The 27,156-nt window shown below is 59.2% G+C and overlaps 3 protein-coding genes across 3 annotated transcripts; 1 reads left to right on the forward strand and 2 right to left on the reverse strand.

Moving 5' to 3' along the window:
- The first annotated feature begins 10 nt into the window (after positions 1–10).
- CUNH6orf136 (chromosome unknown C6orf136 homolog) lies at positions 11–1,861 on the forward strand. Its single transcript, XM_036405729.2, has 5 exons — positions 11–63; positions 135–178; positions 226–448; positions 1,471–1,540; positions 1,624–1,861. Exons 1-5 carry the CDS (start codon positions 11–13, stop codon positions 1,705–1,707), a joined length of 474 nt encoding a protein of 157 aa, XP_036261622.1. The 3' UTR covers positions 1,708–1,861.
- DHX16 (DEAH-box helicase 16) lies at positions 1,825–20,892 on the reverse strand. Its single transcript, XM_054518290.1, has 21 exons — positions 20,679–20,892; positions 19,481–19,719; positions 18,713–18,851; positions 18,027–18,083; positions 15,342–15,596; position 13,325; positions 12,553–12,776; positions 11,928–12,116; positions 11,232–11,342; positions 10,841–10,956; positions 10,201–10,411; positions 9,559–9,657; positions 9,130–9,282; positions 8,333–8,473; positions 7,323–7,485; positions 6,752–6,870; positions 6,040–6,107; positions 5,136–5,298; positions 4,790–4,951; positions 2,960–3,133; positions 1,825–2,082 (listed from the first exon to the last, which is right to left on the reverse strand). Exons 1-21 carry the CDS (start codon positions 20,886–20,888, stop codon positions 1,954–1,956), a joined length of 3,123 nt encoding a protein of 1,040 aa, XP_054374265.1. The 5' UTR covers positions 20,889–20,892; the 3' UTR covers positions 1,825–1,953.
- Positions 20,893–21,397: 505 nt separating this feature from the next.
- Positions 21,398–27,059, reverse strand: GTF2H4 (general transcription factor IIH subunit 4; the record flags this gene model as incomplete). The annotated part of the gene is made up of 7 exons (XM_054518289.1): positions 21,398–22,393; positions 23,245–23,323; positions 23,729–23,776; positions 24,403–24,533; positions 25,434–25,572; positions 26,013–26,096; positions 26,992–27,059. Coding segments are annotated over 7 exons (722 nt in total), but the record flags the coding sequence as incomplete, so codon positions are not given.
- Between the last annotated feature and the right edge of the window lie 97 nt (positions 27,060–27,156).

The raw sequence follows: 27,156 nt of genomic DNA on the forward strand, positions 1-27,156 counted from the left end.
GGGCCGGGCCATGTACGCCGTGGCCGTGGCGCTGTGCCGGGCAGTGACAATGGGTGACACTGGGTGACAATGGCAGTGATGGGGTGCACAGGGAGGTGACAATAACCGTGTCCCCGTGTCCGCGTGTCCGCCAGGGGCCGGGCCATGTACGCCGTGGCCGTGGCGCTGTGCCGGGCGTGTGACATTGGGTGACAGTGGGTGACAATGGGTGACAATGGGTGACAGTGACCGTGGTCCCGTATCCCCAGGGGCCGGGCCATGTACGCCGTGGCCGTGGCGCTGTGCCGGGCCCTGGCCTGGGTTTACTTTGCCAGCCTCAGGCTGGAGGTGCGGCGCTGACGCGGCACCCGGAGGATTGGAGCCTGCGGGCGCGGTGGCGCCTGACGGGGCTGCCCCTGCACCTGCTGCTGCTGCGCTGGTACCGGCGGGACAAACGGACACTGCTCAGGTACGGACACACCTGTGTGACACCTGTGTCACCCCTATTGTCACTGTGTGACCCCTGTGTCACCCCCTGTGCCATCCCTGTGTCATCCCTGTGTCATCCCTGTGTCACTGCCCCTGCACCTGCTGCTGCTGCGCTGGTACCGGCGGGACAAACGGACACTGCTCAGGTACGGACACACCTGTGTGACCCCTCATTGTCACTGTGTCACCCCTGTGTCACCCCCTGTGCCATCCCTGTGCCATCCCTGTGTCACTGCCCCTGCACCTGCTGCTGCTGCGCTGGTACCGACGGGACAAACGGACACTGCTCAGGTGAGGGACACACCTGGGACACACCTGTGTCACCCCTATTGTCACTGTGTCACCCCCGTGTCACCCCCTGTGCCATCCCTGTGTCACCCCCTGCCATCCCTGTGTCACTGCCCCTGCACCTGCTGCTGCTGCGCTGGTACCGGCGGGACAAACGGACACTGCTCAGGTACGGACACACCTGTGTGACACCTGTGTCACCCCTATTGTCACTGTGTCACCCCTGTGTCACCCCCTGTGCCATCCCTGTGTCCCCCCTGTGTCACTGCCCCTGCACCTGCTGCTGCTGCGCTGGTACCGGCAGGACAAACGGACACTGCTCAGGTACGGACACACCTGTGTCACCCCCCATTGTCACTGTGTCACCCCTGTGTCACCCCCTGTGCCATCCCTGTGTCACTGCCCCTGCACCTGCTGCTGCTGCGCTGGTACCGGCAGGACAAACGGACACTGCTCAGGTACAGACACACCTGTGTGACCCCTCATTGTCACTGTGTCACCCCCGTGTCACACCCGTGTCACCCTGGTGTCGCCTCTGCCATCCCTGTGTCCCCCTCTGTGTCACCCCCTTCTACCACCAGCACCAGTGGCGCCTGCTGCGCTCAGTGACCCCCCTGAGTCACACCTGAGTCACACCTGAGTCACCCCCGTGTCACCCCCGAGGCGCTGGCACCACCCCGATGTCCCCAAGTGTCCCCCCCGCTGTCCCCCCAGGTCCTACGACGCCCTCTCCACCTTCTTCCTCAACCCCCAGGGGCTCATCCGCTGCCACCGCGTGGACAAGGTGAGTCTGGGGACACCTGGGGACACCTGGGGACACCTCGGTGACACTTTGGTGACACTTTGGTGACACTTTGGTGTCCCCAGCTGATGCCAGCCCCCACGGCCGTCCCCGAGCCCAAGAAGCTGCTGGTGGCCGCGGCGCTGGCGGTGGCGCTGGCCCGGCCCTGAGGCCACCACGGAGGTGACAGCGACACCTGCGCGCCCCCCCCCCCCTTTGTCACCTTTGTCACCTTTGTCACCTTTGTCCCCTCCCCTCCCTTAAATTAATGTACAGAATAAAGGAGCAGCGGTGACACGGGGACAGCGGCGTCCCCGAGCATGGCGGGGTGTATTGGGCTGTGCCCTGATGGTGTCCCAATGTCCCCAAATGTCCCCAATGTCCCCAAATGTCCCCAATGTCCCCAGGGGGCGGGGTCAGCCCAGCTCCTCCCGCGATTTCCCGGCTTTTTTGGGCATTTTGCGGCCGCTGCCGTCCTCGAGCTCCTTGGCCTGGTAATAATGGGGGGCGACCTCCAGCAGCCAGGAGCTGTCGATCTCGATCACCTGGGGACAAGGGACACCTGTCACACACCTGGGGACACCTGGGACACACCTGGGACACACCTGGGGACATCTATGACACCTGTCACACACATGGGGACATCCCTAAGGACAGCCAGGAGCTGTCGATCTCGATCACCTGGGGACAAGGGACACCTGTCACACACCTGGGACACACCTGGGACACACCTGGGGACATCCCTAAGGACAGCCAGGAGCTGTCGATCTCGATCACCTGGGGACAAGGGACACCTGTCACACACCTGAGGACACACCTGGGACACACCTGGGGACACACCTGTCACACACCTGTCACACACCTGGGGACATGTGGGGATGGCGGTGATGGCTTGGGGTCACTGCTTTGTCACCTTGGAGGTGCGTCCCCTGTGTCCCCGTACCCACACCGTGTCCCTGCCCTGTGTCCCTGCCATGTCCCCGAGGTGTCCCCAGGTGTCCCCACCTGTCTCATGAACTCCTTGGAGGCGCACATCATGGTGTGCACTCAGTGTGTCCCTGTACCCACCCTGTGTCCCCATGTCCCAAGGTGTCCCTGCAGTGTCCCCAGGTGTCCCCACCTGTCTCATGAACCTCTTGGAGGTGCACACCAGCTCGTGGTGCAGCACCCAGCGTGTCCCTGTACCCACCCTGTGTCCCCATAGCCACACTGTCCTGTGTCCCCATGTCCCCACAGTGTCCCCATGTCCCCAGAGTGTCCCCAGGTGTCCCCACCTGTCTCATGAACCCCTTGGAGGTGCACACCAGCTCGTGGTGCAGCACCCAGCGTGTCCCTGTACCCACCGTGTCCTGTGTCCCCATGTCCCTGCCCTGTGTCCCCATGTCCCCAAGGTGTCCCTGCAGTGTCCCCAGGTGTCCCCACCTGTCTCATGAACTCCTTGGAGGTGCACACCAGCTCGTGGTAGAGCACCCAGCGGGGCTGCAGGGCGAACAGGGCGCTGTTGGGGTGGATGAACACCGGCTGCTGGTGCTTCACCGTGCGGTACCCGCCCCGCGCCAGCCGCGCCGTGTGGTAAAAGAACCCGGCTGTGATTGCCTGGGGGGACACAAACGGGGACACTGTTACTGGGATATACTGGGAGGGCACTGGGAGGGACTGGGATGGACTGGGAGGGACTGGGATCAGTACCCGCCCCGCGCCAGCCGCGCCGTGTGGTAAAAGAACCCGGCTGTGATGGCCTGGGGGGACACAAACGGGGACAGTGGCACTGGATACACTGGGAGGGCACTGGGAGGGACTGGGATGGACTGGGATGGACTGGGATCAGTACCCGCCCCGCGCCAGCCGCGCCGTGTGGTAAAAGAACCCGGCTGTGATGGCCTGGGGGGACGTAAACGGGGACAGTGGCACTGGGATACACTGGGAGGGCACTGGGAGGGACTGGGATGGACTGGGAGGGCACTGGGAGGGCACTGGGATGGACTGGGATCGGTACCCGCCCCGCGCCAGCCGCGCCGTGTGGTAAAAGAACCCGGCTGTGATGGCCTGGGGGGACACAGAGAGGGGACATTGGCACTGGGATAAACTGGGAGGGCACTGGGAGGGACTGGGATGGACTGGGAGGAAGTTAAAGGGGATTGGGATGGAGTTGGAGGGGACTGGGATCAGTTTAGGGGGCACTGGGATGGACTGGGAGGGACTGGGATGGACTGGGAGGGACTGGGATGGACTGGGAGGGACTGGGATGGACTGGGATGGACTGGGAGGGACTGGGAGGGACTGGGAGAACACTGCGATACACTGGAATCTGGATATTTTAGGGGGTGTTTGGGGGATATTTTGGGATATTTTAGGGGTATTTTGGGATATTTTGAGGTGTATTTGGGGTTTATTTTAGGGTGTATTTGGGGGATATTTTGGGGTGTATTTTGGGATATTTTGGGGTTTACCTTGCGCACCAGGTCCAGGTTGCCCTGGCAGGAGGACGGGGCTGGGGTGGATTTGGGGTTATTCCGTGGGATATTTTATGGATATTTTGGGATATTTTGGGGGATATTTTGAGGTGTATTTGGGGATATTTTGGGGGATATTTTGGGGGATATTTTGGGGTTTACCTTCCTGACGAGGTCCAGGTTGCCCCCGCAGGAAGACGGGGCTGAGGCGTGATTTGGGGTTATTCCATGGGATATTTCGTGGATATTTTGGGGTATTTTGGGGGATATTTTGAGGTGTATTTGGGGATATTTTGGGGGATATTTTGGGGTTTACCTTGCGCACCAGGTCCAGGTTGCCCTGGCTGGAGGACGGGGCTGGGGTGGATTTGGGGTTATTCCGTGGGATATTTCATGGATATTTTGGGGTATTTTGGGGGATATTTTGAGGTGTATTTGGAGATATTTTGGGGAATATTTTGGGGGATATTTTGGGGTTTACCTTCCTGACGAGGTCCAGGTTGCCCTGGCAGGAGGACGGGGCTGGGGTGGATTTGGGCGATATTTTGTGGGATGTTGTATGGATATTTTGGGATATTTTGGGATATTTTGGCAGGGGTTTAGGGGCCGTTTTGGGGGATATTTTGGGGGATATTTTGGGGTTTACCTTCCTGACGAGGTCCAGGTTGCCCTGGCAGGAGGACGGGGCTGGGGTGGATTTGGGGTTATTCCGTGGGATATTTCATGGATATTTTGGAGTATTTTGGGGGATATTTTGAGGTGTATTTGGGGATATTTTGGGGGATATTTTGGGGTTTACCTTGCGCACCAGGTCCAGGTTGCCCTGGCAGGAGGACGGGGCGATCTCCACGCGCTCCATCAGCCCCTGCAGCTGCTCCCGCACGTCCCGGGCGCGGCGCAGGGAGCGCGCCTGGACAAAGTGCTCGTAGCACCACTGCAGGGAGTGACCGCTGGCCACCCACTGGAGGGGACACGGGGGGGACACACGGGGGGACAGCGCAGGCAGGGGCGCGCGGTGACATCGGCACGAGAGGGACGAGGACGGCGAGACGGGGACACACGAAGGGACACAAAGGTCAGTGCTGGCACCGGAGGTGGCCCCAGCCCCGCGGTGTCCCCGAGGTGTCCCCGAGGTGTCCCCGTACCTGGTTGTAGACGTTGAGCAGCACCAGGTGGTCGCCGCCGGGCACGCTGAAGGCCACGCGGGCGCTGTCGGCGTGGAGCACCTTGTCCTTGGGCCGGTAGAAAACGGCGTTGTTCACCGAGAGCATTGCCGCCACCGTCAGCACCTCCTCTGTGCAGCCGTACCTGATTGGGGACATTGGGGACACTGAGGGGACACTGGGGACACTGAGGGGACATTGGGGACACTGAGGGGACACTGAGGGGAAATTGGGGACATGGCATTGTTCACCGAGAGCATGGCCGCCACCGTCAGCACCTCCTCTGTGCAGCCGTATCTGTGACAACGGGGACATTGGGGACATTGGGGACACTGAGGGGACACTGGGGACACCGTCAGCACCTCCTCGGTACACCCATATCTGTGACAATGGGGACACTGGGGACACTCAGGGGACATTGGGGACACGGCGTTGTTCACCGAGAGCATGGCCGCCACCGTCAGCACCTCCTCTGTGCAGCCGTACCTGGGACAACGGGGACATTGGGGACACTGAGGGGACATTGGGGACACTGAGGGGACATTGGGGACACTGAGGGGACACTGAGGGGAAATTGGGGACACGGCGTTGTTCACCGAGAGCATGGCCGCCACCGTCAGCACCTCCTCTGTGCAGCCGTATCTGTGACAATGGGGACATTGGGGACATTGGGGACACTGAGGGGACATTGGGGACACTGAGGGGACACTGGGGACATGGCAGCCAACGTCAGCACCTCCTCCGTGAAGTTGTACCTGGGTGGGGACATTGGGGACACTTTGGGGACACTTTGGGGACACTCAGAGGAGATGGGACACACTGGGGACACTCTGGGGACACACTGGGGACACTTTGGGGACACTTTGGGGACCCATCTGTCACTCACTGCTCGCTCGCCAGGATCATCTTGGCCAACATGGGCTCCACCGGCAGCTCCGCCATGCGCCGGCCCAGCTGGGACAGACAGACAGGGGGGACAGAGGGGACAGACGGACAGAGTGACCACCAGGGAGACCCCCGGGGACACTCCCAGTGTGTCCCAGTCCCTCCCAGTACCGTGGTGAGCTCGCCCAGGTGGTTCAGGCGGTTCATTCCCCATTCCCAGTTCCCCTCCCAGTGCTCCCAGTGCTCCCAGTACCGTGGTGAGCTCGCCCAGGTGGTTCATTCCCCATTCCCAGTCCCTCTCCCAGTGCTCCCAGTCCCTCCCAGTGCTCCCAGTGCTCCCAGTACCGTGGTGAGCTCGCCCAGGTGGTTCATTCCCCATTCCCAGTCCCTCTCCCAGTATTCCCAGTCCCTCCCAGTGCTCCCAGTACCGTGGTGAGCTCGCCCAGGTGGTTCAGGTGGTTCATTCCCCATTCCCAATCCTTCTCCCAGTATTCCCAGTCCCTCCCAGTGCTCCCAGTCCCTCCCAGTACCGTGGTGAGCTCGCCCAGGTGGTTCATTCCCCATTCCCAGTCCCTCTCCCACTATTCCCAGTCCCTCCCAGTGCTCCCAGTACCGTGGTGAGCTCCCCCAGGTGGTTCAGGTGGTTCATTCCCCATTCCCAGTCCCTCCCAGTATTCCCAGTCCCTCCCAGTGCTCCCAGTCCCTCCCAGTACCGTGGTGAGCTCGCCCAGGTGGTTCAGCGCCCCCAGGGCGTAGAGCTGCTCCAGCGCCAGCACCAGCGTCTCGTGGGGGGGGGGGTCCAGGAAGTCAAAGTGGATCAGGTCATTGATCCCTGGGGACACCTCGGGGTCACCTCGGGGTCACCTCGGGGTCACCCTGGGTCACCTCGGGGTCACCTCAGGGTCACCTGGCTGTCCCCAATCCCCCTGCGTCACCCTGGTGTCCCCAGTCCCTCCCAGTGCCCATAACTCCATTCCCAGTCCCTCCCAGTCCATCCCAGTCCCTCCCAGTCCATTCCCAGTCCCTCCCAGTGCCCCCCAATCCCCTCCCAGTCCCTCCCAGTGCCCATAACTCCATTCCCAGTCCCTCCCAGTCCGTCCCAGTCCCTACCCAGGCTCTTGAGCAGCAGCACCAGCGCCCCCAGGTCTGTCCCAGTCCCTCCCAGTCCCTCCCAGTGCCTCCCAGTGCCTCCCAGTGCCCCCCAATCCCCTCCCAGTCTCTCCCAGTCCCTCCCAGTCCCTCCCAGTCCATTACCAGTCCCTCCCAGTCCGTCCCAGTCCCTACCCAGGCTCTTGAGCAGCAGCACCAGCGCTCCCAGGTCGGCTCTCTGGATCTCCGGCACCGCCGTCTCCTCCAGCTCGTGCTGGAACGCCCAGGCCGTGTAGAGCCGGAAACACTTCCCGGGAGCCACGCGGCCGGCGCGGCCCGCGCGCTGATTGGCTGAGGCCTGGGGACACCAAGGGGACACCTGGGACACCTGGGACACACCTGGGACAGACCTGGGACACCTGGGACACACCTGGGACACACCCGGGACACACCTGGGACACACCCGGGGCACACCTGGGACACCTGGGACACACCTGGGACACACCTGGGACACACCTGGGACACACCTGGGACACACCCGGGACACCTGGGACACACCTGGGACACACCTGGGACACCTGGGACACACCTGGGACACACCTGGGACACACCCGGGACACCTGGGACACCTGGGACACACCTGGGACAGACCTGGGACACACCTGGGACACCTGGGACACACCCGGGACACACCTGGGACACACCCGGGACACACCTGGGACACACCCGGGACACCTGGGACACACCTGGGACACACCTGGGGACAGGGGGGACACCTGGGACACCTGGGACACACCTGGGACACCTGGCAGGGTCACCAATGCCACCTGTAACCCAACCTGAACACCTGTGACACGCAGCCGGCGTGGCCTGCGCGCTGATTGGCTGAGGCCTGGGGACAGGGGTGACACCTGGGACACACCTGGGACACACCTGGGACACACCTGGGACACACCCGGGACACACCTGGGACACACCCGGGACACCTGGGACACCTGGGACACACCCAGGACACACCCGGGACACCTGGGACACACCTGGGACACACCTGGGACAGACCTTGGAGCAGGGGTCACCACCAGGGACTCCATGCCCGTGCAGGGGGCTCCCAACAGGTGACAATAGATGACAATAGGTGACAATACATGACAGTAAGGTCACACACAGGTGACACAGGTGACACCCAGGTGGCACAGGTGACGCACCTTGGAGCACGGTGTCACCACCAGGGACTCCATGCCCGTGCGGGCGCTGTAGCTCTTCTGCTTGCAGAAGCCGGGGTCCAGCACGTAGACGATGCCGTCGATGGTCACCGAGGTCTCGGCGATGTTTGTGGCCACCACCACCTGCGCCAGGGGTGGGGACCCCGCTGGGACACGCCCGGGACGCGCCCTCGCAGGCCACGCCCCCATTGAAAGCACTGCGGCTGTTAAGCCCCGCCCACTCGGAGCTCCAGCCAATCACGGGCTACGCTGCGGGCCAGGCCCAAGGAAGCCGCACCCCTTTAGGCTCCGCCCATTCTGACCGCACCCAATTGAGCCACACCCTGTTTAGACCACGCCCATTCTGACCACACCCAATTGAGCCACACCCACTCTGACCAACCCCAAACTAGCCCCACCCATTCTGACCACACCCAGAAAACCACACCCCTTTAGGCCCCACCTCTTCTGACCACACCCAATTAAGCTCCACCCACTTTCATGAAGCCACACCCCCCTCTCAGGTTCCACCCCCTCTCTTAAAGGGCCAGCACACCTTCCTGGCTCCCTAAATGAAACCCCACCCATTTTCCTTAAACTCCGCCCCTCTCCCATGACACCACGCCCCCTCCCGAGGCCACGCCCCTCTCTTAAAGGGCCACCACACTTTTCTGGCCCTGTAAATGAAACTCCACCCATTTCCCCTTAAACCCCACCCCATTTTCCTCAAACCCCGCCCCTCTCCCATGACACCACGCCCCCTCCCGAAGCCCCGCCCCTCTCTTAAAGGGCCAGCGCACCTTCCTGGCGCCGGGGGGCGTGGGCTGGAAGATGCGGGCCTGCAGCTCCGAGGGCAGGTTGGCGTAGATGGGCAGCACCAGCAGCTCGGGCAGGCGCGAGCCCAGGCGGCGGCAGCGCTCCTGCAGCAGCTCCACGCAGGCCTCGATCTCCTCCTGACAGCCAGGGGACAGCGTTGGGGACATTGGGGACACCCAGGGGTATCAGGGACATTGGGGACATCAGGGACACCCAGGGGATTGGGGGACATTGGGAACATTTGGGAGACTGGGGACACAGAGGGACAAAGACCGGTGTCAGGAAATTGGGGTTGGGGACAGGAGAGAACAGGGACACCTGCAGGGATGGGGAGAGCAGAGGGACACGGTGACACTGAGGGGACACACAGGGACACTGAGGTGACACCGAGGGGACACTGAGGGGACACTGACCTGCCCGGTGAGGAAGACCAGGATGTCCCCCGGGGGTTGGGTGACGTGGATCTGCAGCACCGACACCACGCAGGCCTCCAGGTAATCGGCCTCAGGCGCCTGCGGGGACATCAGGGGACATCAGGGGGACATTGGGGACACTGGGGACATCAGGGGGACACAGGGGACATGGGGACACCAGCCCCAGCTGTCCCCAAAGATCCCCAGCCATCCCCCCCCCTCTCCTGTGTCCCCAAACACTCTCAAGAGCCCACAGAGCCAGGGACCCCTGAGCACCCCCAATGTCCCCATCAATGTCCCCAATGCCCTGAACACCCCCAATGTCCCCATTAATGTCCCATTAACATCCCCAATGCCCTAAATGCCCCCGATGTCCCCAGTGTCCCCAATGTCCCCAATGTCCCCAATGTCCCCGTTACCCCTGATGTCCCCAATGTCCCCATTAATGTCCCCAGTGTCCCCAGTGTCACCTTGGTGTAGTAGATGTCCACGGGGAAGCGGCGCCCCAGGATGACCCAATGCCCCCAGTGTCCCCAATGTCCCCAATGTCCCCAATGCCCTGAACACCCCCAATGTCCCCAATGTCCCCGTTACCCCTGATGTCCCCAATGTCCCCAATGTCCCCAGTGTCCCCAGCGTCACCTTGGTGTAGTAGATGTCCACGGGGAAGCGGCGCCCCGGGATGCGGAACACGGGCGCGTGGTCGAAGAAGGCCGAGAAGCGCTCGGTGTCCAGCGTGGCCGAGGCCACCAGGACCTTGAGCTGCGGCCGGAAGCGAGCGATGTCCTTGATGAGGCCGAAGAGCACGTCCGTGTGCAGGGTGCGCTCGTGGGCCTCGTCCACCATGATCACGCTGCGGACACACGGACACGGAGATGGACACAGGGACACGGGGATGGACACGGGGACATGGGGATGGACACACGGACACCAGGATGGACATGGGGACACGGGGATGGACACAGGAACAGGGAAACAGGGACAGGGACACAAAGAAGGACACATCCCCAATGTCCCCAGTGTCCCCAGTGTCCCCAGTGTCCCCAATGTCCCCAGTGTCCCCAGTCTCCCCAGTGTCCCCAGGTGTCCCCAATGTCCCCAGGTGTCCCCAGTGTCCCCAGTGTCCCCAGTGTCACCTGTAGGAGGCCAGGTCGGGCTCTGTCAGGAACTCCCTCAGCAGCATCCCGTCCCCAATGTCCCCAATGTCCCCAATGTCCCCAATGTCCCCAACATCCCCAGTGTCCCCAGGTGTCCCCAGGTGTCCCCAGTGTCCCAGGGTCACCTGTAGGAGGCCAGGTCGGGCTCTGTCAGGAACTCCCTCAGCAGCATCCCGTCCGTCATGTACTTGAGCACCGTGCGCTCCGACGTGCAGTCCTCGAAGCGGATGCTGTACCCGACCTTGGGGACAAGGGACACGGCCCTGTCACCTCCCCGGGGCTGCTGTCCCCTCCCCGGGGTCGCTGTCCCCCTCAGGGTCACTCAGGCCACCCCCCTGAGGTCACTCACGTGCCCCCAGCTGCGTCACCAAAGCGTCCCCAGAGTGACCAGGACGTGTCCCCGAGGTGGGGACGGTGTGGTTGGGGGTAGGGATGTGTCCCCAGTGTCCCCAATGTCCCCCCATGTCCCCAATGTCCCCCCAGTGTCCCCAGTGTCCCCGTTGTCCCCAATGTCACCTCGTTGCCCAGCTTTGTCCCCATCTCCACGGCCACCCTGGCTGCCACGCTCATGGCTGCCACGCGTCGCGGCTGCGTCACGCCGATCTTCAGCCCCCCCCGAGTGTAGCCCTGGGGACGTTGGGGACAATGTGGGGGTCAGGGGGGGTGACAGAGACCCCCGACCCCGAGTGACCCCCCTGGAACTGAACTGACCCCAAAAACGAGACCTGAGCAGTCCCGGATCCCCCCAGGACCCCAAATCCTCTCAAATGACTCCCAGTTCAATCCCAGTCCCTCCCAGTCCCCCCCAGTTCCCCCCAATCCCCTCCCCAATTTCCCCCAATCCCCTCCCAGTCCCTCCCAGTCCCTCCCAGTTCCCCCCAATCCCCTCCCAATTCCCCTCCCAATTTCCTCCCAATCCCCCCCAATCCCTTCCCAATCCCCCCCAATCCCTTCCCAGTCCTTCCCAGTCCCTCCCAGTCCCCTCCCAGTTCCCCCCAATCCCCTCCCCAATTTCCCCCAATCCCCTCCCAGTCCCTCCCAGTTCCCCCAGTCCCCTCCCAATTTCCCCCCAATTTCCCCCCAAATCCCCCCCAGTCCCTCCCAATCCCCCCAGTCCCCTCCCAGTTCCCCCCAATCCCCTCCCAGTCCCTCCCAGTCCCCCCCAGTCCCCTCCCAATCCCCCCCAGTCCCCTCCCAGTGCTCCCAGTTCACCTCCTCGTGCAGGTACTGGGGGATCTGGGTGGTTTTCCCCGAGCCGGTCTCGCCCTCGATCACCAGCACCTGGTGCTGGGCCACGGCCGCCACCAGCTCGTCCCGGAAGGGGAAGATGGGCAGGGCCCGGCGGCCGTCCTGGAGCGACTGCCGGCGGCGCTCGGCCTCGGGGACGGCCTCGGGGACATCCTGGGGACAGCTCGGTGTCATTGGGGTCACCCTCAGTGTCACCAGATTCACCCCAAATTCACCCCAAATTCACCGGTAACCACCCACTGTCAGTTGCGCTCGGCCTCAGGGACATCCTGGGGACAGCCCAGGGTCACCAAATTCACACCAAATCCCCCCAAACCCCTTCTTGTGACCCCAAACCCTGCCAGGACCCCCTGGGTGACCCCAAACCCTGCCAGGACCCCCTGGGTGACCCCAAACCCCACCTTTTGGGGGTCGGTCCCCTCTAACTGAGCAGCACTGACGAACTGCACCATCTCCTCCTCCTCCAGCAGCAGCTCTGATCCCCCCCAAACCCCTTCCTATGACCCCAAATCCCCCCCAAATCCCCTCCAAACCACCCCAAATCCCCCCCAAACCCTGTCAGGACCCCCTGGGTGACCCCAAACCCCACCTTTTGGGGGTCGGTCCCCTCGAGCTGAGCGGCGCTGACGAACTGCACCATCTCCTCCTCCTCCAGCAGCAGCTCGTAGTCGGTGCCGTCCTTCCGGCGCCGCTGGCGCGCGTCCCTGGCCCCGAAGCGCAGCGCGGCCGCCCCCAGCAGCTGCTCCTCCCAGCGCCGCTGCTCGTCCCGCGGCGCCAGGGCCTCCTCCTGGGCCTCCTCCCGCTCTGGATCTTCTGGGGGGGGAACGGGGGCGTCAGCGAGGGGAATGGGGGGGATTGGGGGGGTTTGGGGTCATGGGGAGAGGTTTGGGGGGGATTGGGGAGGATTTGGGGGCGGTTTGGGGTCACGGGGAGCGGTTTTGGGGGGGATTGGGGAGGATTTGGGGTCATGGGGAGAGGTTTGGTGGGGATTGGGGAGGATTTGGGATCGTGGGGAGAGGGTTTGGGGGGGTTTGGGGTCATGGGGAGAGGTTTTGGGGGGGATTGGGGGGGATTTGGGGGCAGTTTGGGGTCATGGGGAGAGGTTTGGGATCATGGGGAGGGGTTTTGGGGGGCGATTGGGGGTTTTGGGGGGATTTGGGGGCGCTTTGGGGGAATTTGGGATCATGGGAGAGGTTTTGGGGGGGATTGGGGGGGATTTGGGGGCGGGATTTTTCAGGTGCAGATTCCGAGGGTTTTTCAGGTGCCAATTTTGGGATTTTTCAGGTGCCAATTTTGGGATTTTTCAAGTGCCAATTTCGGGATTTTTCAGGTGCCAATTTTGGGATTTTTCAGGTTCCAACTCTGGGGTTTTCTCAGATATTTCAGGTACCAATTCCGTGGTTTCTCAGGTACCAATTCTGGGATTTTCCAGGCGCTCATTTCAGCTGAATTTCAGCTGCTGATTTCGGGGGTTTTCAGGTCCCAATTTTGGAGTTTTTCAGGTGCCAATTCCAGGATTTTTCAGGCGCTCATTTCAGCTGAATTTCAGCTGCCGGTTTCGGGGTTTTTCCCGATGCAGATTTTGAGATTTTTCAGGTGTGAATTTTGGGATTTTCCAGGTACCAATTTTGGGGTTTCTCAGGTGTGAATTTTGGGGTTTTTCAGGTGTGAATTTCGGGATTTTTCAGGTGCCAATTTTGGGATTTTCTCAGATATTTCAAGTACCAATTCCGGGATTTCTCAGGTGCCAATTTCGGGATTTTTCAGGTACCAATTTTGGAGTTTTTCAGGTCCCAATTTCGTGATTTTTCAAGTACCAATTCTGTGGTTTCTCAGGTACCGATTCCAGGACTTTTCAGGCACTCATTTCAGCTGAATTTCAGCTGCTGATTTCGGGGGTTTTCGGGGTCCCAATTTTGGGATTTTTCAAGTGCCAATTTCGGGATTTTTCAGGTACCAATTTCAGGGTTTTTCAGATGTGAATTTTGTGTTTTTCTCAGGTGCCAATTCTGGGATTTTTCAGGTGCCCATTTCGGGATTTTCAGGTGTGAATTTTGGGATTTTTCAGGTGCCAATTTTGGGATTTTTCAGGTACCAATTTTGGGGTTTCTCAGGTGCCAAATTCGGGATTTTTCAGGTGGAATTTTGGGATTTTTCAGGTGCCAATTTCGGGATTTTTCAGGTACCAATTTTGGGGTTTCTCAGGTGCCAAATTCGGGATTTTTCAGGTGGAATTTTGGGATTTTTCAGGTGCCAATTTTGGGGGTTTTTCAGGTCCCAATTTCGGGATTTTTCAGGTGCCGATTTTGGGATTTTTCAAGTGCCAATTTTGGGATTTTTCAGGTACCAATTTCAGGGTTTTTCAAGTGCCAATTTTGGGGGTTTCTCAGATAACAATTTCAGGATATTTCAAGTACCAATTTTGGGATTTTTCAGGTGCCAATTCTGGGATTTTTCAGGTGCCCATTTCGGGGTTTTCCCGGTGCAGATTTTGAGATTTTTCAGGTGCCAATTTTGGGATTTTTCAGGTGCCAATTTTGGGATTTTCTCAGATATCTCAAGTACCAATTTCGGGATTTTTCAGGTGCCAATTTTGGGATTTTCTCAGATATTTCAAGTACCAATTTTGGGATTTTCCAGGCGCTCATTTCAGCTGCATTTCAGCTGCCGCTTTCGGGGTTTTTCCCGGTGCAGATTTTCGCTTCCCCGGCCGTTCCCTCACCTTGTCCCGGCTCTCCTCGGGGATGTGGTAGCGGCTGCTCCTCCCCAAGCACCAATTTCGGGATTTTTCAGGTACCAATTTTGGGATTTTCAGGTACCAATTTTGGGATTTTTCAGGTGCCAATTTCGGGATTTTTCAGGTGGAATTTTGGGATTTTTCAGGTGCCAATTTTGGGATTTTTCAGGTACCAATTTTGGGGTTTCTCAGGTGCCAAATTCGGGATTTTTCAGGTGGAATTTTGGGATTTTTCAGGTGGAATTTTGGGATTTTTCAGGTACCAATTTTGGGGTTTCTCAGGTGCCAAATCCGGGATTTTTCAGGTGCCAATTTTGGGATTTTTCAGGTGCCAATTTTGGGATTTTTCAGGTACCAATTTTGGGGTTTCTCAGGTGCCAATTTTGGGATTTTTCAGGTGCCAATTTCAGGATTTTTCAGGTGGAATTTTGGGATTTTTCAGGTGTGAATTTTGGGATTTTTCAGGCGCTCATTTCAGCTGAATTTCAGCTGCCGGTTTCGGGGTTTTCCCCGGTGCAGATTTTGAGATTTTTCAGGTGTGAATTTCGGGATTTTCCAGGCGCTCATTTCAGCTGCATTTCAGCTGCCGGTTTCGGGGTTTTTCCGGGTGCAGATTTTCGCTTCCCCGGCCGTTCCCTCACCTTGTCCCTGCTCTCCTCGGGGATGTGGTAGCGGCTGCTCCTCTCCAGCTGCTCCCGGGCCCCCGCCCGTTTGTAGTCGCGGGCCAGGTCCCGCAGGCGCCGTTTGTAGCGCAGCTCGCGGCGCTCGGGCAGCGTCAGCGCCTCCTCCCCGAAGAGCAGCTCCTCGTCCTGGATCTCCTGCTCCAGCTCCTCCAGCTTCTCCCGCTCCCGCTTGGCCAGGTACTCGCGGCGGGAGCGCTTGCGCAGCTCGGGGATCTGGGGGGGAATGGGGGAAAATGGGGAAAAAATGGGATTAAAATGAGAAAAAATGGCATTAGAATGGGGTGAAATGGTGAAAAAATGGCATTAAAATGGGGGAAAATGGCATTAAAATGAGAAAAAATGGGATTAGAATGGATTGAAAAAATGGGAAAAAATGGGATTAGAATGGGGTGAAATGGGAAAAAATGGGATTAAAATGGGGTGAAATGGGATTAAAATTGGGTGCAATGGGCAGGTACTCGCGGCAGGAGCGCTTGCGCAGCTCGGGGATCTGGGGGAAATGGGGGGAAATGGTGAAAAATGGTGAAAAAATGGGGTGAAATGGGATTAAAATGGGATTAAAATGGGAAAAAAATGGGATTAGAATGGGGTGAAATGGGAAAAAATGGGATTAAAATGGGGTGAAATGGGATTAAAATGGGGTGCAATGGGCAGGTACTCGCGGCGGGAGCGCTTGCGCAGCTCGGGGATCTGGGGGAAATGGGGGAAATGGGAAAAAATGGGAAAAAAGGTGAAAAATGGGAAAAAATGGCATTAAAATGGGGTAAAATGGGATTAAAATGGGAAAAAATGGGATTAAAATGGGAAAAAATGGGATTAAAATGGGGTGAAAGGGGCAGGTACTTGCAGCGGGAGCGCTTGCGCAGCTCGGGGATCTGGGGGAAAATGGGGAAAAATGGTGAAAAAATGGGGTGAAATGGGATTAAAATGGATTAAAATGGGAAAAAATGGGATTAAAATGGGGTGCAATGGGCAGGTACTCGCGGCGGGAGCGCTTGCGCAGCTCGGGGATCTGGGGGGAATGGGGGAAAAATGGGAAAAAATGGGGTGAAAAAATGGGAAAAAATGGGGTGAAATGGGATTAAAATGAGAAGAACTGGGATTAAAATGGGAAAAAATGGGATTAAAATGGGAAAAAACGGGATTAGAATGGGGTAAAATGGTGGAAAAATGGGATTAGAATGGGGTGAAATGGGCAGGTACTCGCGGCGGGAGCGCTTGCGCAGCTCGGGGATCTGGGGGGGAATGGGGGGAAATGGGGAAAAAATGGGAAAAAGTGGTGAAAAATGGGAAAAAATGGCATTAAAATGGGGTAAAAATCGGATTAAAATGGGAAAAAATGGTGAAAAAATGGGATTAAAATGGGGTGCAATGGGCAGGTACTCGCGGCGGGAGCGCTTGCGCAGCTCGGGGATCTGGGGGGAAATGGGGGGAAATGGGGAAAAAATGGGGTGAAATGGCATTAAAATGGGAAAAAATGGGATTAAAATGGGGTGAAATGGGATTAAAATGGGAAAAAATGGGATTAAAATGGGGTGAAATGGGAAAAAATGGGATTAAAATGGGGTGAAATGGGATTAAAATGGGGTGCAATGGGCAGGTACTCGCGGCAGGAGCGCTTGCGCAGCTCAGGGATCTGGGGGAAATGGGAAAAAATGGGGAAAAATGGGATTAAAATGGGATTAAAATGGGAAAAAATGGGATTAAAATGGGAAAAAATGGGATTAAAATGGGAAAAAATGGGATTAAAATGGGAAAAAATGGGGTGCAATGGGCAGGTACTCGCGGCAGGAGCGCTTGCGCAGCTCGGGGATCTGGGGGGAAATGGGGGGAAATGGGGAAAAAATGGTGAAAAAATGGGGTGAAATGGCATTAAAATGGGAAAAAATGGGATTAAAATGGGGTAAAATGGGATTAAAATGGGAAAAAATGGGATTAGAATGGGGTGAAAGGGGCAGGTACTCGCGGCGGGAGCGCTTGCGCAGCTCGGGGATCTGGGGAGAAATAGGGGGAAAATGGGAAAAAAATGGGAAAAAATGACATTAGAATGGGGTGAAATGGTGAAAAAATGGCATTAAAATGGGAAAAAATGGTGGAAAATGGCATTAAAATGGGAAAAAATGGTGGAAAAATGGCATAAAAATGGGAAAATATGGTGGAAAATGGGATTTAAAATGGGGTGCAATGGGGAGTGCTCGTACTCTGGGATTTGGGGAATGGGGGAACTGGGCAGGAAAAGGGGAAATGGGGATGAAAAGGGAAATGGGGAGGAAAAGGGGAAATGGGCAGGAAAAGGGAAATGGGCAGGAAAAGGGAACTGGGCAGGAAAAGGGGAAATGGGGATGAAAAGGGAACCGGGCAGGAAAAGGGGGAATGGGGAGGAAAAGAAAACCGGGCAGGAAAAGGGAAATGGGGAGGAAAAGGGGAAATGGGCAGGAAAAGGGAAATGGGGAGGAAAAGGGAACTGGCAGGAAAAGGGAAATGGGCAGGAAAAGGGGAGATGGGGAGGAAAAGAAAACCGGGCAGGAAAAGGGGAACGGGGAGGAAAAGGGAACTGGGGAGGAAAAGGGGAAATGGGCAGGAAAAGGGAAATGGGGAGGAAAAGGGGACCGGGGAGCGGGGGCTCCTCCCCCCGCCCCTCACCAGGGCTCTCTGCTCCTCCTCCGCCATCTTCAGGCGTTTCTGGGCCTCCTCGTAGGCCTGGGCAAGGGAGAGGGGGTGAGGGCCCCAAACCCCCCCCAGGACCCCCCAAACCCCCCTCAAGGAGCCCCCCAACCCCCCCAGGCCCACATTGGAGTCACCCCAGGCCCCCCCAGCCCCTTCAAACCCCCCTCAAACCTCACACGGAGCCCCCAAACTCACCTCAAACCCCCCCAGGACCTCCCAAACCCTCCTCAAACCCCATCAAAGACCCCTCAAACCCCCCAAAACCCCCCCAAAACCCCCCCTGAGACCCCCTCAAGTCCCCCCCATCCCCTCCCAGCCCCCCATAACCCCCCTGGGACCCCCCAAATCCCACCTTGGGGTCCCCCCGTGCCCCCCAAACCCCCCCGGGACCCCCCCAGGCCCCACCTTGGGGTCCCCTGAGCCCCTCCAGGCCCCCCCAAACCCCCCTGGAACCCCCCCAAACCCCTCAAGGACCCCCCAAACCCCCCATAGCCCCCCCCAGGCCCCACCTTAGAGTCCCCCCGTGCCCCCCAAACCCCCTCAAACTCCCCCAAACCCCCCCGAGACCCCCCCAGGCCCCACCTTGGGGTCCCCCCATCCCCTCCCAGCCCCCCATAACCCCCCTGGGACCCCCCCCAAACCCCCCCGGGACCCCCCCAGGCCCCACCTTGGGGTCCCCCCCGAGCCCCCCGGTCCCGGTCCCGGCGCCGCAGCCGCTCGGCGAAGGCGTCGCGCTCGCGCAGGTCCCGCAGCCGCTCCCGCTCCGACGCCTCCCACTCCTCCTCCGGCTCCTCGGGGGCCCTTGGGGAGGCCGGGAATGGGCGGGGGGACCCCAAAAACACCCCCCGGGAGAGGGGGGGGGGGGTGGGAGCGGGGAGAAGCCAGCCAGGAGGGAAGGAAGGGTGAAAATCCCACCCCAAAATCAACTCGGGAACCCCAAAATCTCATCTGGGAACCCCAAAAATCCAACCCGGGACACCCAAAATCCCACCTGGGAATCCCCAAAAATCAACTTGAGAGACTCAAAATCCCACCCAGGACCCTCAAAAACCAACTTGAGAGACTCAAAACCTCATCTGGGAACCCCAATATCCCATCTGGGACAGCAAAAATCAACTTGAGACCCAAAATTCCACCTGGAACCCCAAAAATCCAACTCAAGACACCCAAAATCCAACTTGGGACACCCAAAATTCCATCTGGGATCCCAAAATCCCACCTGGGAACCCCAAAATCCCCCCATGAGCACAAAAAAAGGGGAAATTTGTGGCACTTGAGGGGTTTTTTTGGGGGGGGGTCTGAGAGGGGAAATCCCAAAATTGCAGCGCCCAAAGGATCAGGGGGAGCCCCAAGGGGAAGGGAAGACCCCCCCGAAATTGGGGTGACCCCAAAATGTGGGGATTCCACCCCAAACTCCCCCCTGCACTCACGGTGGGGGCTCGGGCGCGGCCGGGGGGGTCTCGGGGGGGGACTCGGAGCGGTGACGTCGCCTCAGGTGTCGCCGCCGGGGGCGTGGCTCGTTCTGGGCGTGGTCGGGGTGGGCGGGGCCCGGCCCCGCCTCCTCCTCGTCGCTCTCCACCAATCGGTAGCCGCGGTTCTGGCGCTGCAGCTCCAGCGCCGCCCGCTCGGCCGCGCGGCCGGGGGGCTCCCGGGGGGCTTCACGGGGCACCTGGGGGTGGGCGGGGTCAGGACACGCCCACGGACACGCCCACTGAACCACACCCAATATGGCCACACCCACTGAACCACACCCAATATGGCCACACCCACTTAACCCCACCCAATACGGCCACACCTACTGAACCAACCCTTAAATGGCCACACCTACTTAGCCACGCCCCAATATGGCCACACCCACTTAAACCCACCCAATATGGCAACACCTGCTTGGCCACGCCCACTTAACCACACCCCAAAGTGGCCACACCCAGTTAACCACACCTAAAATGGCCCCACCAAACACACCCACTATGGTCACACCCACTTGACCACACCTGAAATGGCCACACCCACTATGGTCGCACCTGAAATGGCCACACCCACTATGACCACACCTGAAATGGCCACACCCACTTGGCCACACACTAAATGGCCACACCTACTTAACCACACCCAATATGGCCACACCCACTCAACCAACCCCAAACCAACCACTTAATTGCAAAAATAACCAGAAAAGAACCCCCCAAAAAAACCCATTTAACCACACCCACTACGGTCACACCCATTTGGCCACACCTACTTAACCACACCCAATATGGCCACACCTGCTTGGCCACACCCTAAATGGCCACACCTAGAAATGTCCACGCCCATTGCAAGCCAGAGCTCAGCCTGATTGGCTGCTCTGTGTGGCAGCCACGCCCACTCGTCGTGATGTCATCCTCAAAGCCGGTTAAACCACGCCCACTTCTGACCACACCTTGTCTTTAGGCTCCTCCCATTCTCCATTGGCCACGCCCTCAGCACGAAATAGGCCGCGTTCAAACCACGCCCACTCCCTTAGGCCACGCCTCCATCTCCATACAAAGCCGCCTCCCCTCAGACAAGCCCCGCCCACTCCCATTTTCGCGCCTCCTCGAGAAGCCCCGCCCCCTTCCCCCTCTCCCCTCACGGGTTCCCGCCCACCTTGTCCCACAGCTGCCGCGCGAACTCGCGCACGCGCGGCTCCTCCACGCGCAGGGCCTCGGTCTCGCGCAGCCGCTCCAGCAGCTCCTCCAGGCTCCGGCTGCGCCGCGCCAGCGCCACCAGGAAGGCGGGGACATGGCGGGCGCTGAGGCCCAGCAGCTCCTGCAGCTGCCCGGACACCCAGCGCTCCAGGGCCGCCGTGGCCGCCATGGCCGCTGCTGCGTCTTCCTCCTCCTTCTCCTCCTCCCTCACGGAGCTGCCCAATCAGCGCACAGCGCGGGAAAGACTCGGCCAATCAGCGCAAGGGTAGCCCACGGCGGGCGGGCTCGGCCAATCAGAGCGAGGCCGCGCCCACTAGCGGCGTTACCGTAATATCGCGAGAGCGATGGCGGCTTTACCGTAACGCCCCGGTGAGAAGCACAACATAAATTCGGCATTTGGGATATTGGGACCGAAATTCCGATTTTTATCCCCAAATCCTCAGTTTTATCCCCAAATTCCCCATTTTCACCCCCAAAATCCATCAATCCCGTCTCTCCCCCGGGAATTCGTCGCTATTTTCCCTAAATCCGTGTTTTTCCCCTCAGAAATCCTCCCCTCTCCCCAACTCCAAAATTCCCAAAAATCCTCAAAATTTTCTCCCCAAAATCCGGGATTTTCCCACCAAATCCCCCAAAATTTCCAGGATCTACTTTTCCCTCAGGCTCTCAAAACTTCGCTTTTTTGGCTCAAAACGTTTTTACTACAAAAAAACCTTCGCAAAAAAACAGCGTTTGTACAAAAAAATGACATTTCCCCCTACAAATCCTGGATTTCTGTAGGAACGAGGCGCCAGAACCCCAAATTTTGGGGCACCCGGAACCCCAAAGATCCCAACCCAAAGTTTTAGATTTGCAGGGACATTTTGGGGCAACAGGACCCCAAATTTCTGGATTTTGGGTTTTTTTTGACCCCAAATTCTGCGATTTTTGAGGATTTGAGGATCCCAAACTCTGGGATTTGGGGGGTTTTTGGGTATTTTGGGGTTTTTGGGGTCAGCCGTTGTGTTTCTGCCTCTTCCAGAAGCGTTTGACATCGAGGTGCCCCAGTAACCCCAAATTTGGTGATTTTGGGGTTTTTTGGACCCCAAACTCTGCGATTTTGGGGATTTGAGGATCCCAAACTCTGGGATTTGGGGGGTTTTTGGGTATTTTGGGGTCAGCCGTTGTGTTTCTGCCTCTTCCAGAAGCGTTTGACATCGAGGTGCCTCAGTAACCCCAAATTTGGTGATTTTGGGGTTTTTTGGACCCCAAACTCTGCGATTTTGGGGATTTGAGGATCCCAAACTCTGGGGTTTTGGGTGTTTTGGGGTTTTTGGGGTCAGCCGTTGTGTTTCTGCCTCTTCCAGAAGCGTTTGACGTCGGGGTGGCCGGCGGGGGTGACGACCATCAGGGTAGGCCCCAGTAACCCCAAATTTCGGTATTTTTCGACCCCAAACTCGGGGATTTTGAGGATTTTGGGGTTTTCAGGATCCCAAACTCCGGGATTTTGGGGTTTTTGGGGTCAGCCGTTGTGTTTCTGCCTCTTCCAGAAGCGTTTGACGTCGGGGTGGCCGGCGGGGGTGACGACCATCAGGCGCCGCGCGGGGTTCTCGAACACCAGCACGCCCAGGGCCCGGGCGTGGTCCCGCAGCACCTCGAAATCCACCTGGGACAGGAACTGGTTGTACAGCACACCTGGGGGGGGACAGAGGGAGGGGACAGTGCCAGGGGGGCGTGGCAGCCCTTTGGTGGCACCTCCCGCCTCGGGGACATGCCCAGGGTGGCACCTCCCACCTTGTGGTGGCACCTCCCACCTTGGGGACATCTCTGGGGTGGCACCTCCCGCCTTGTGGTGGCACCTCCCACCTTGGGGACATCCCCAGGGTGGCACCTCCCACCTTGGGGACATGCCCAGGGTGGCACCTCCCACCTTAGGGACATCTCTGGGGTGTCACCTCCCGTCTTGTGGTGGCACCTCCCACCTTGGGGACATCCCCAGGGTGGCACCTCCCACCTTGGGGATACTTTCAGAACCCTCCGGGGACACTTTGGGGACACCTTGGTGGCATTTGGAGCACTCTGGGGGCACCCTGGTGGCACTTTGGGGACACCTTGGGGACAACTTTGGGAACAATTTGGGCACAACCTTGGGAAAACCTTGGGGACACTTGGGGGGCACTCTGGTGACACCCTGGTGATATTTGGGGACACTTTTGGTGACACTCTGGTGACACTTTGGGGACACCCTGGTGACACCTTGGGAACACTTTGGGGGCACTCTGGTGACACCCTGGTGACACCTTGGGGACACTTTGGGGTTACCCTGGTGGCACTTTGGTGGCACTTTGGGAACACTTTGGGGGCACTCTGGTGACACCCTGGTGACACCTTGGGGACACTTTGGGGTTACCCTGGTGGCACTTTGGTGGCACTTTGGGGACACTTTGGGGGCACTCTGGTGACACCCTGGTGACACCTTGGGGACACTTTGGGGTTACCCTGGTGGCACTTTGGGGACACTTTGGGGACACTTTGGGGACACTGACCCTCTGAGAAGCGCAGCCGGTCCCGCTCGAGCTCCCAGAGCCGGATCTGGTCCGTGATGGTCGGGGGCAGCACCGGGCTCTGGGGACAGGGACACAGGGACAGTGACACGGGGACAGGGACACGGGGACACCGTGGGGACAGGGACAGGGACAGGGATGGGGACACACAGGGGACACAGGGGGACAGTGGGGTATCCCAGGAATGGGACCCCCAAAAGATTTTTGACACCCCATAAAGGATTTGGGACCCCCAAAAGAATTTGGGACCCCCCCCAGAATGGATTTGGGACCCCCAAAATGGATCTGGGACCCCCCAAATTCAGGCCCCCTGAAGGATTTCGGATACCCAAAGGATTTGGGACCCCCCATAAAGGATTTGGGACCCCCCCAAAAGGATTGGGACCCCCCATAAAGGATTTGGGACCCCCCAAAAGGATTGGGACCCCCCCAAAAGGATTTGGGATCCCCTCTGGGGTCCCCTCACCTGTTTGGCCATCACGGGGTGGGCGCGGGTGCGCAGGAAGTGAATGATCTGCGGGGGAGGGACACCACCAGTGTCACCAGAGTCACCAATGTCCCCAAATCCCCGTGTCACCAACGTCCCCAGTGTCCCCAACATCACCAGTGTCACCAATGTCCCCAAATCCCTGTGTCCCCAACATCACCAGTGTCACCAGAGTCCCCAAATCCCCGTGTCCCCAAATCCCCGTGTCCCCAACATCACCAGAGTCACCAATGTCCCCAAATCCCCGTGTCACCAACGTGCCCAGTGTCCCCAACATCACCAGTGTCACCAGAGTCCCCAAATCCCTGTGTCCCCAACATCACCAGTGTCACCAGAGTCACCAATGTCCCCAAATCCCCGTGTCACCAACGTACCCAGCGTCACCAGAGTCCCCAAATCCCCGTGTCCCCAGTCTCACCAGTGTCCCCAATCCCCAATGTCCCCAATGTCCCCAGTGTCCCCAGTGTCCCCAGTGTCCCCTATGTCCCCAGTGGTGTCCCCAGTGTCCCCAACATCACCAGTGTCACCAGAGTCCCCAAATCGCCGTGTCCCCAGTCTCACCAGTGTCCCCAATCCCCCAATGTCCCCAGTGTCCCCAATGTCCCCAGTGTCCCAATCCCCCCCAGTGGTGTCCCCAGTGTCCCCAGCATCACCTGCTCGGCCGTGATGCCGTTGGCGATGGCCGCCTGCACGCTGTCCCTTGTCACCTGGGCCACCACCAGGTTGGGGAAGCGATAGAGGAGCTCCGAGAAGAGCGCGATGAGGGCGACCTGCAGCTCCGAGTCTGGGGACAGCGCGGGGACATTGAGGGGACATCGGGGGCATTGGGGACAATGGGGGCATTGGGGACAACGGGGGCATTGGGGACATTGGGGACATTGTGGGGATTGGGGGGATTGGGGACATTTGGGGGGGTTGGAGATATTGGGGACATTGGGGACATTGAGGGCAGTGGGGGCATTGGGGACATTGATGGGGACATTGGGGACATTGAGGGGACGTTGGGGGGATTGGGGACAATGGAGGCATTGGGGACAATGGGGACATTGGGGACAATGGGGGGATTGGGGACATTGGGGACATTGTGGGGATTGGGGGGATTGGGGACATTTGGGGGGGTTGGAGATATCGGGGACATTGGAGACATTGAGGGGACATTGAGGGGACATTGAGAGGGCATTGGGGGCATTGATGGGGACATTGGGGACATTGAGGGGACATGGAGGGGATTGGGGACATTGAGGGGACATGGGGGACAATGGGGGCATTGGGAGGATTGAGGACATTGGGGACATTAAGGGGACATTGAGGGCATTGGGGACAATGGGGGCATTGAGGGGACATTGGGGGGATTGGGGACATTGGGGGGATTGGGGACAATGGGGACAATGGGGGATTGGGGACAATGGGGGCATTGAGGGGACATTGGGGGGATTGGGGACATTGATGGGGACATTGAGGGTTGGGGACATTGAGACACAGGGAGGACCAAGGGTGACAGGGAGGTGGCAGGCAGGGGGACGTCCTACAGGGTGACAGGGCTGTCCCCAAGGTGTCCCCCAGGTGTCCCCAGGTGTCCCTCAGGGTGACAGGGCTGTCCCCAAGGTGTCCCCAGGTGTCCCTCAGGGTGACAGGGCTGTCCCCAAGGTGTCCCCAAGGTGTCCCCGGGTGTCCCCAGTGCCACCTGTGTAGGCGTAGATGCGGTAGTTGGTCTCCACCAGGATGAAGCCGTGGCCGTCGGGCTCTGTCCCCAGCGCTGTCCCTGCTGTCCCCGAGGCCAGCGCGATGGCCAGCCGGGTCGGGTAGAAGCGCCGCGACTTCCGCTGGGGACAGCGTGACCACAGTGTCCCCAGGTGTCCCCAGGAACTGTCCCCAAGTGTCCCCAGGAACTGTCCCCAATGGGGCAGGAGCTGTCCCCAGTGTTCCCGGTGTCCCCAAGTGTCCCCAAAGGGCCAGGAGCTGTCCTTGAGTGTCCCTGAGTGTCACCAAATGTCCCCAAGTGTCCCCAAGAGGCCAAGAAGTGTCCCCAAGTGTCCCCAAGTGGGACAGGAGCTGTCCTTGGGTGTCCCTGAGTGTCCCCAGGAATTGTCCTTGGTGTCCCCAGGAGCTGTCCCCAGTGTCCCTGAGTGTGCCCAGGTCAGTCCTGGCACCTCCCAGTCCCTCCCAGTGTCCCCCAGTGTCCCCTCCCAGTCCCTCCCAGTGTCCCCAGTGTCCCCAGTGTCCCCTCCCAGTGCTCCCAGTGCTCCCAGTGCTCCCAGTTCACCTTCCTCTGGAACACCAGCCCGAACTCGCGCAGGTGCTGCAGGAAGGTCAGCAGGGACTCGCTCATGCCCTCCACCGAGTAATCCTGCACCAGTTCACACCAGTTCACACCAGTTCGCACCAGTTGGGACCAGTGAGCTCCCAGTTCATCCCAGTTATCCCCAGTAACCGCCAGGACGCTCTCAGTGCTCCAGGAACAGTCCTGGGACGCTCCCAGTTCAGCCCCGTAACCTCCCAGTTCAAACCAGTTCATTTCAGTGCCCCCCCCCCTAATCCCCTCCCAGTTCATCCCAGTCCCTCCCAATCCCCTCCCCGTTCATCCCAGTTCATCCAAATCCCTTCCCACTCTGTCCCAGTCCTTCCCAGTGCCCCCCAGTCCCCTCCCAGTCCATCCCAGTTCCCCTCAATCCCCTCCCAGTTCATTCCAGTCCCCTCTCAATTCATCCCAGTCCCTCCCAGTCCCGCCCAGTTCATCCCAATCCTCTCCCACTCCCCTCCCAATGCTCTCCAGTTACTCCAAATCCCCTCCCAGTCCATCCCAGTCCCTCCCAGTTCCCGTCAATCCCCTCCCAGTTCATTCCAGTCCCTCCCAATTCATCCCAGTTCATCCAAATCCCTTCCCAGTCCATCCCAGTCCATCCCAGTCCCCCCCAATCCCCTCCCAGTCCCTCCCAGTTCATCCCAGTCCCTCCCAGTCCCTCCCAATCCCCTCCCAGTCCATCCCAATCCCCTCCCAGTCCCTCCCAGTCCCTCCCAATCCCCTCCCAGTCCCTCCCAATCCCTCCCAGTTCCCTCCCAATCCATCCCAGTCCCTCCCAGTCCCTCCCAGTCCCTCCCAATCCCCTCCCAGTCCCTCCCAATCCCTCCCAGTTCCCTCCCAATCCATCCCAGTCCCTCCCAATCCCCTCCCAGTCCCTCCCAATCCCCTCCCAGTCCCTCCCAATCCCCTCCCAGTCCCTCCCAGTCCCTCCCAGTCCCACCTTGCCCAGGGTGGAGAAGCTCAGCTGGAACAGGAAGGACAAAATCTCCACCAGGTCCATGCCCGTGCCTGGGGAGGGGCACAGGGGGGGTTTGGGGGGGGGTCCGGGGCTTTTGGGGACCCCCCCCCAAATTTTGGGATTTTTGGGACCCCCCCCCGAAATTTT

The sequence above is a fragment of the Molothrus ater genome, unplaced genomic scaffold (assembly GCF_012460135.2).
Source record: "Molothrus ater isolate BHLD 08-10-18 breed brown headed cowbird unplaced genomic scaffold, BPBGC_Mater_1.1 matUn_MA714, whole genome shotgun sequence".
In the NCBI taxonomy this organism is placed as follows: domain Eukaryota; kingdom Metazoa; phylum Chordata; class Aves; order Passeriformes; family Icteridae; genus Molothrus; species Molothrus ater.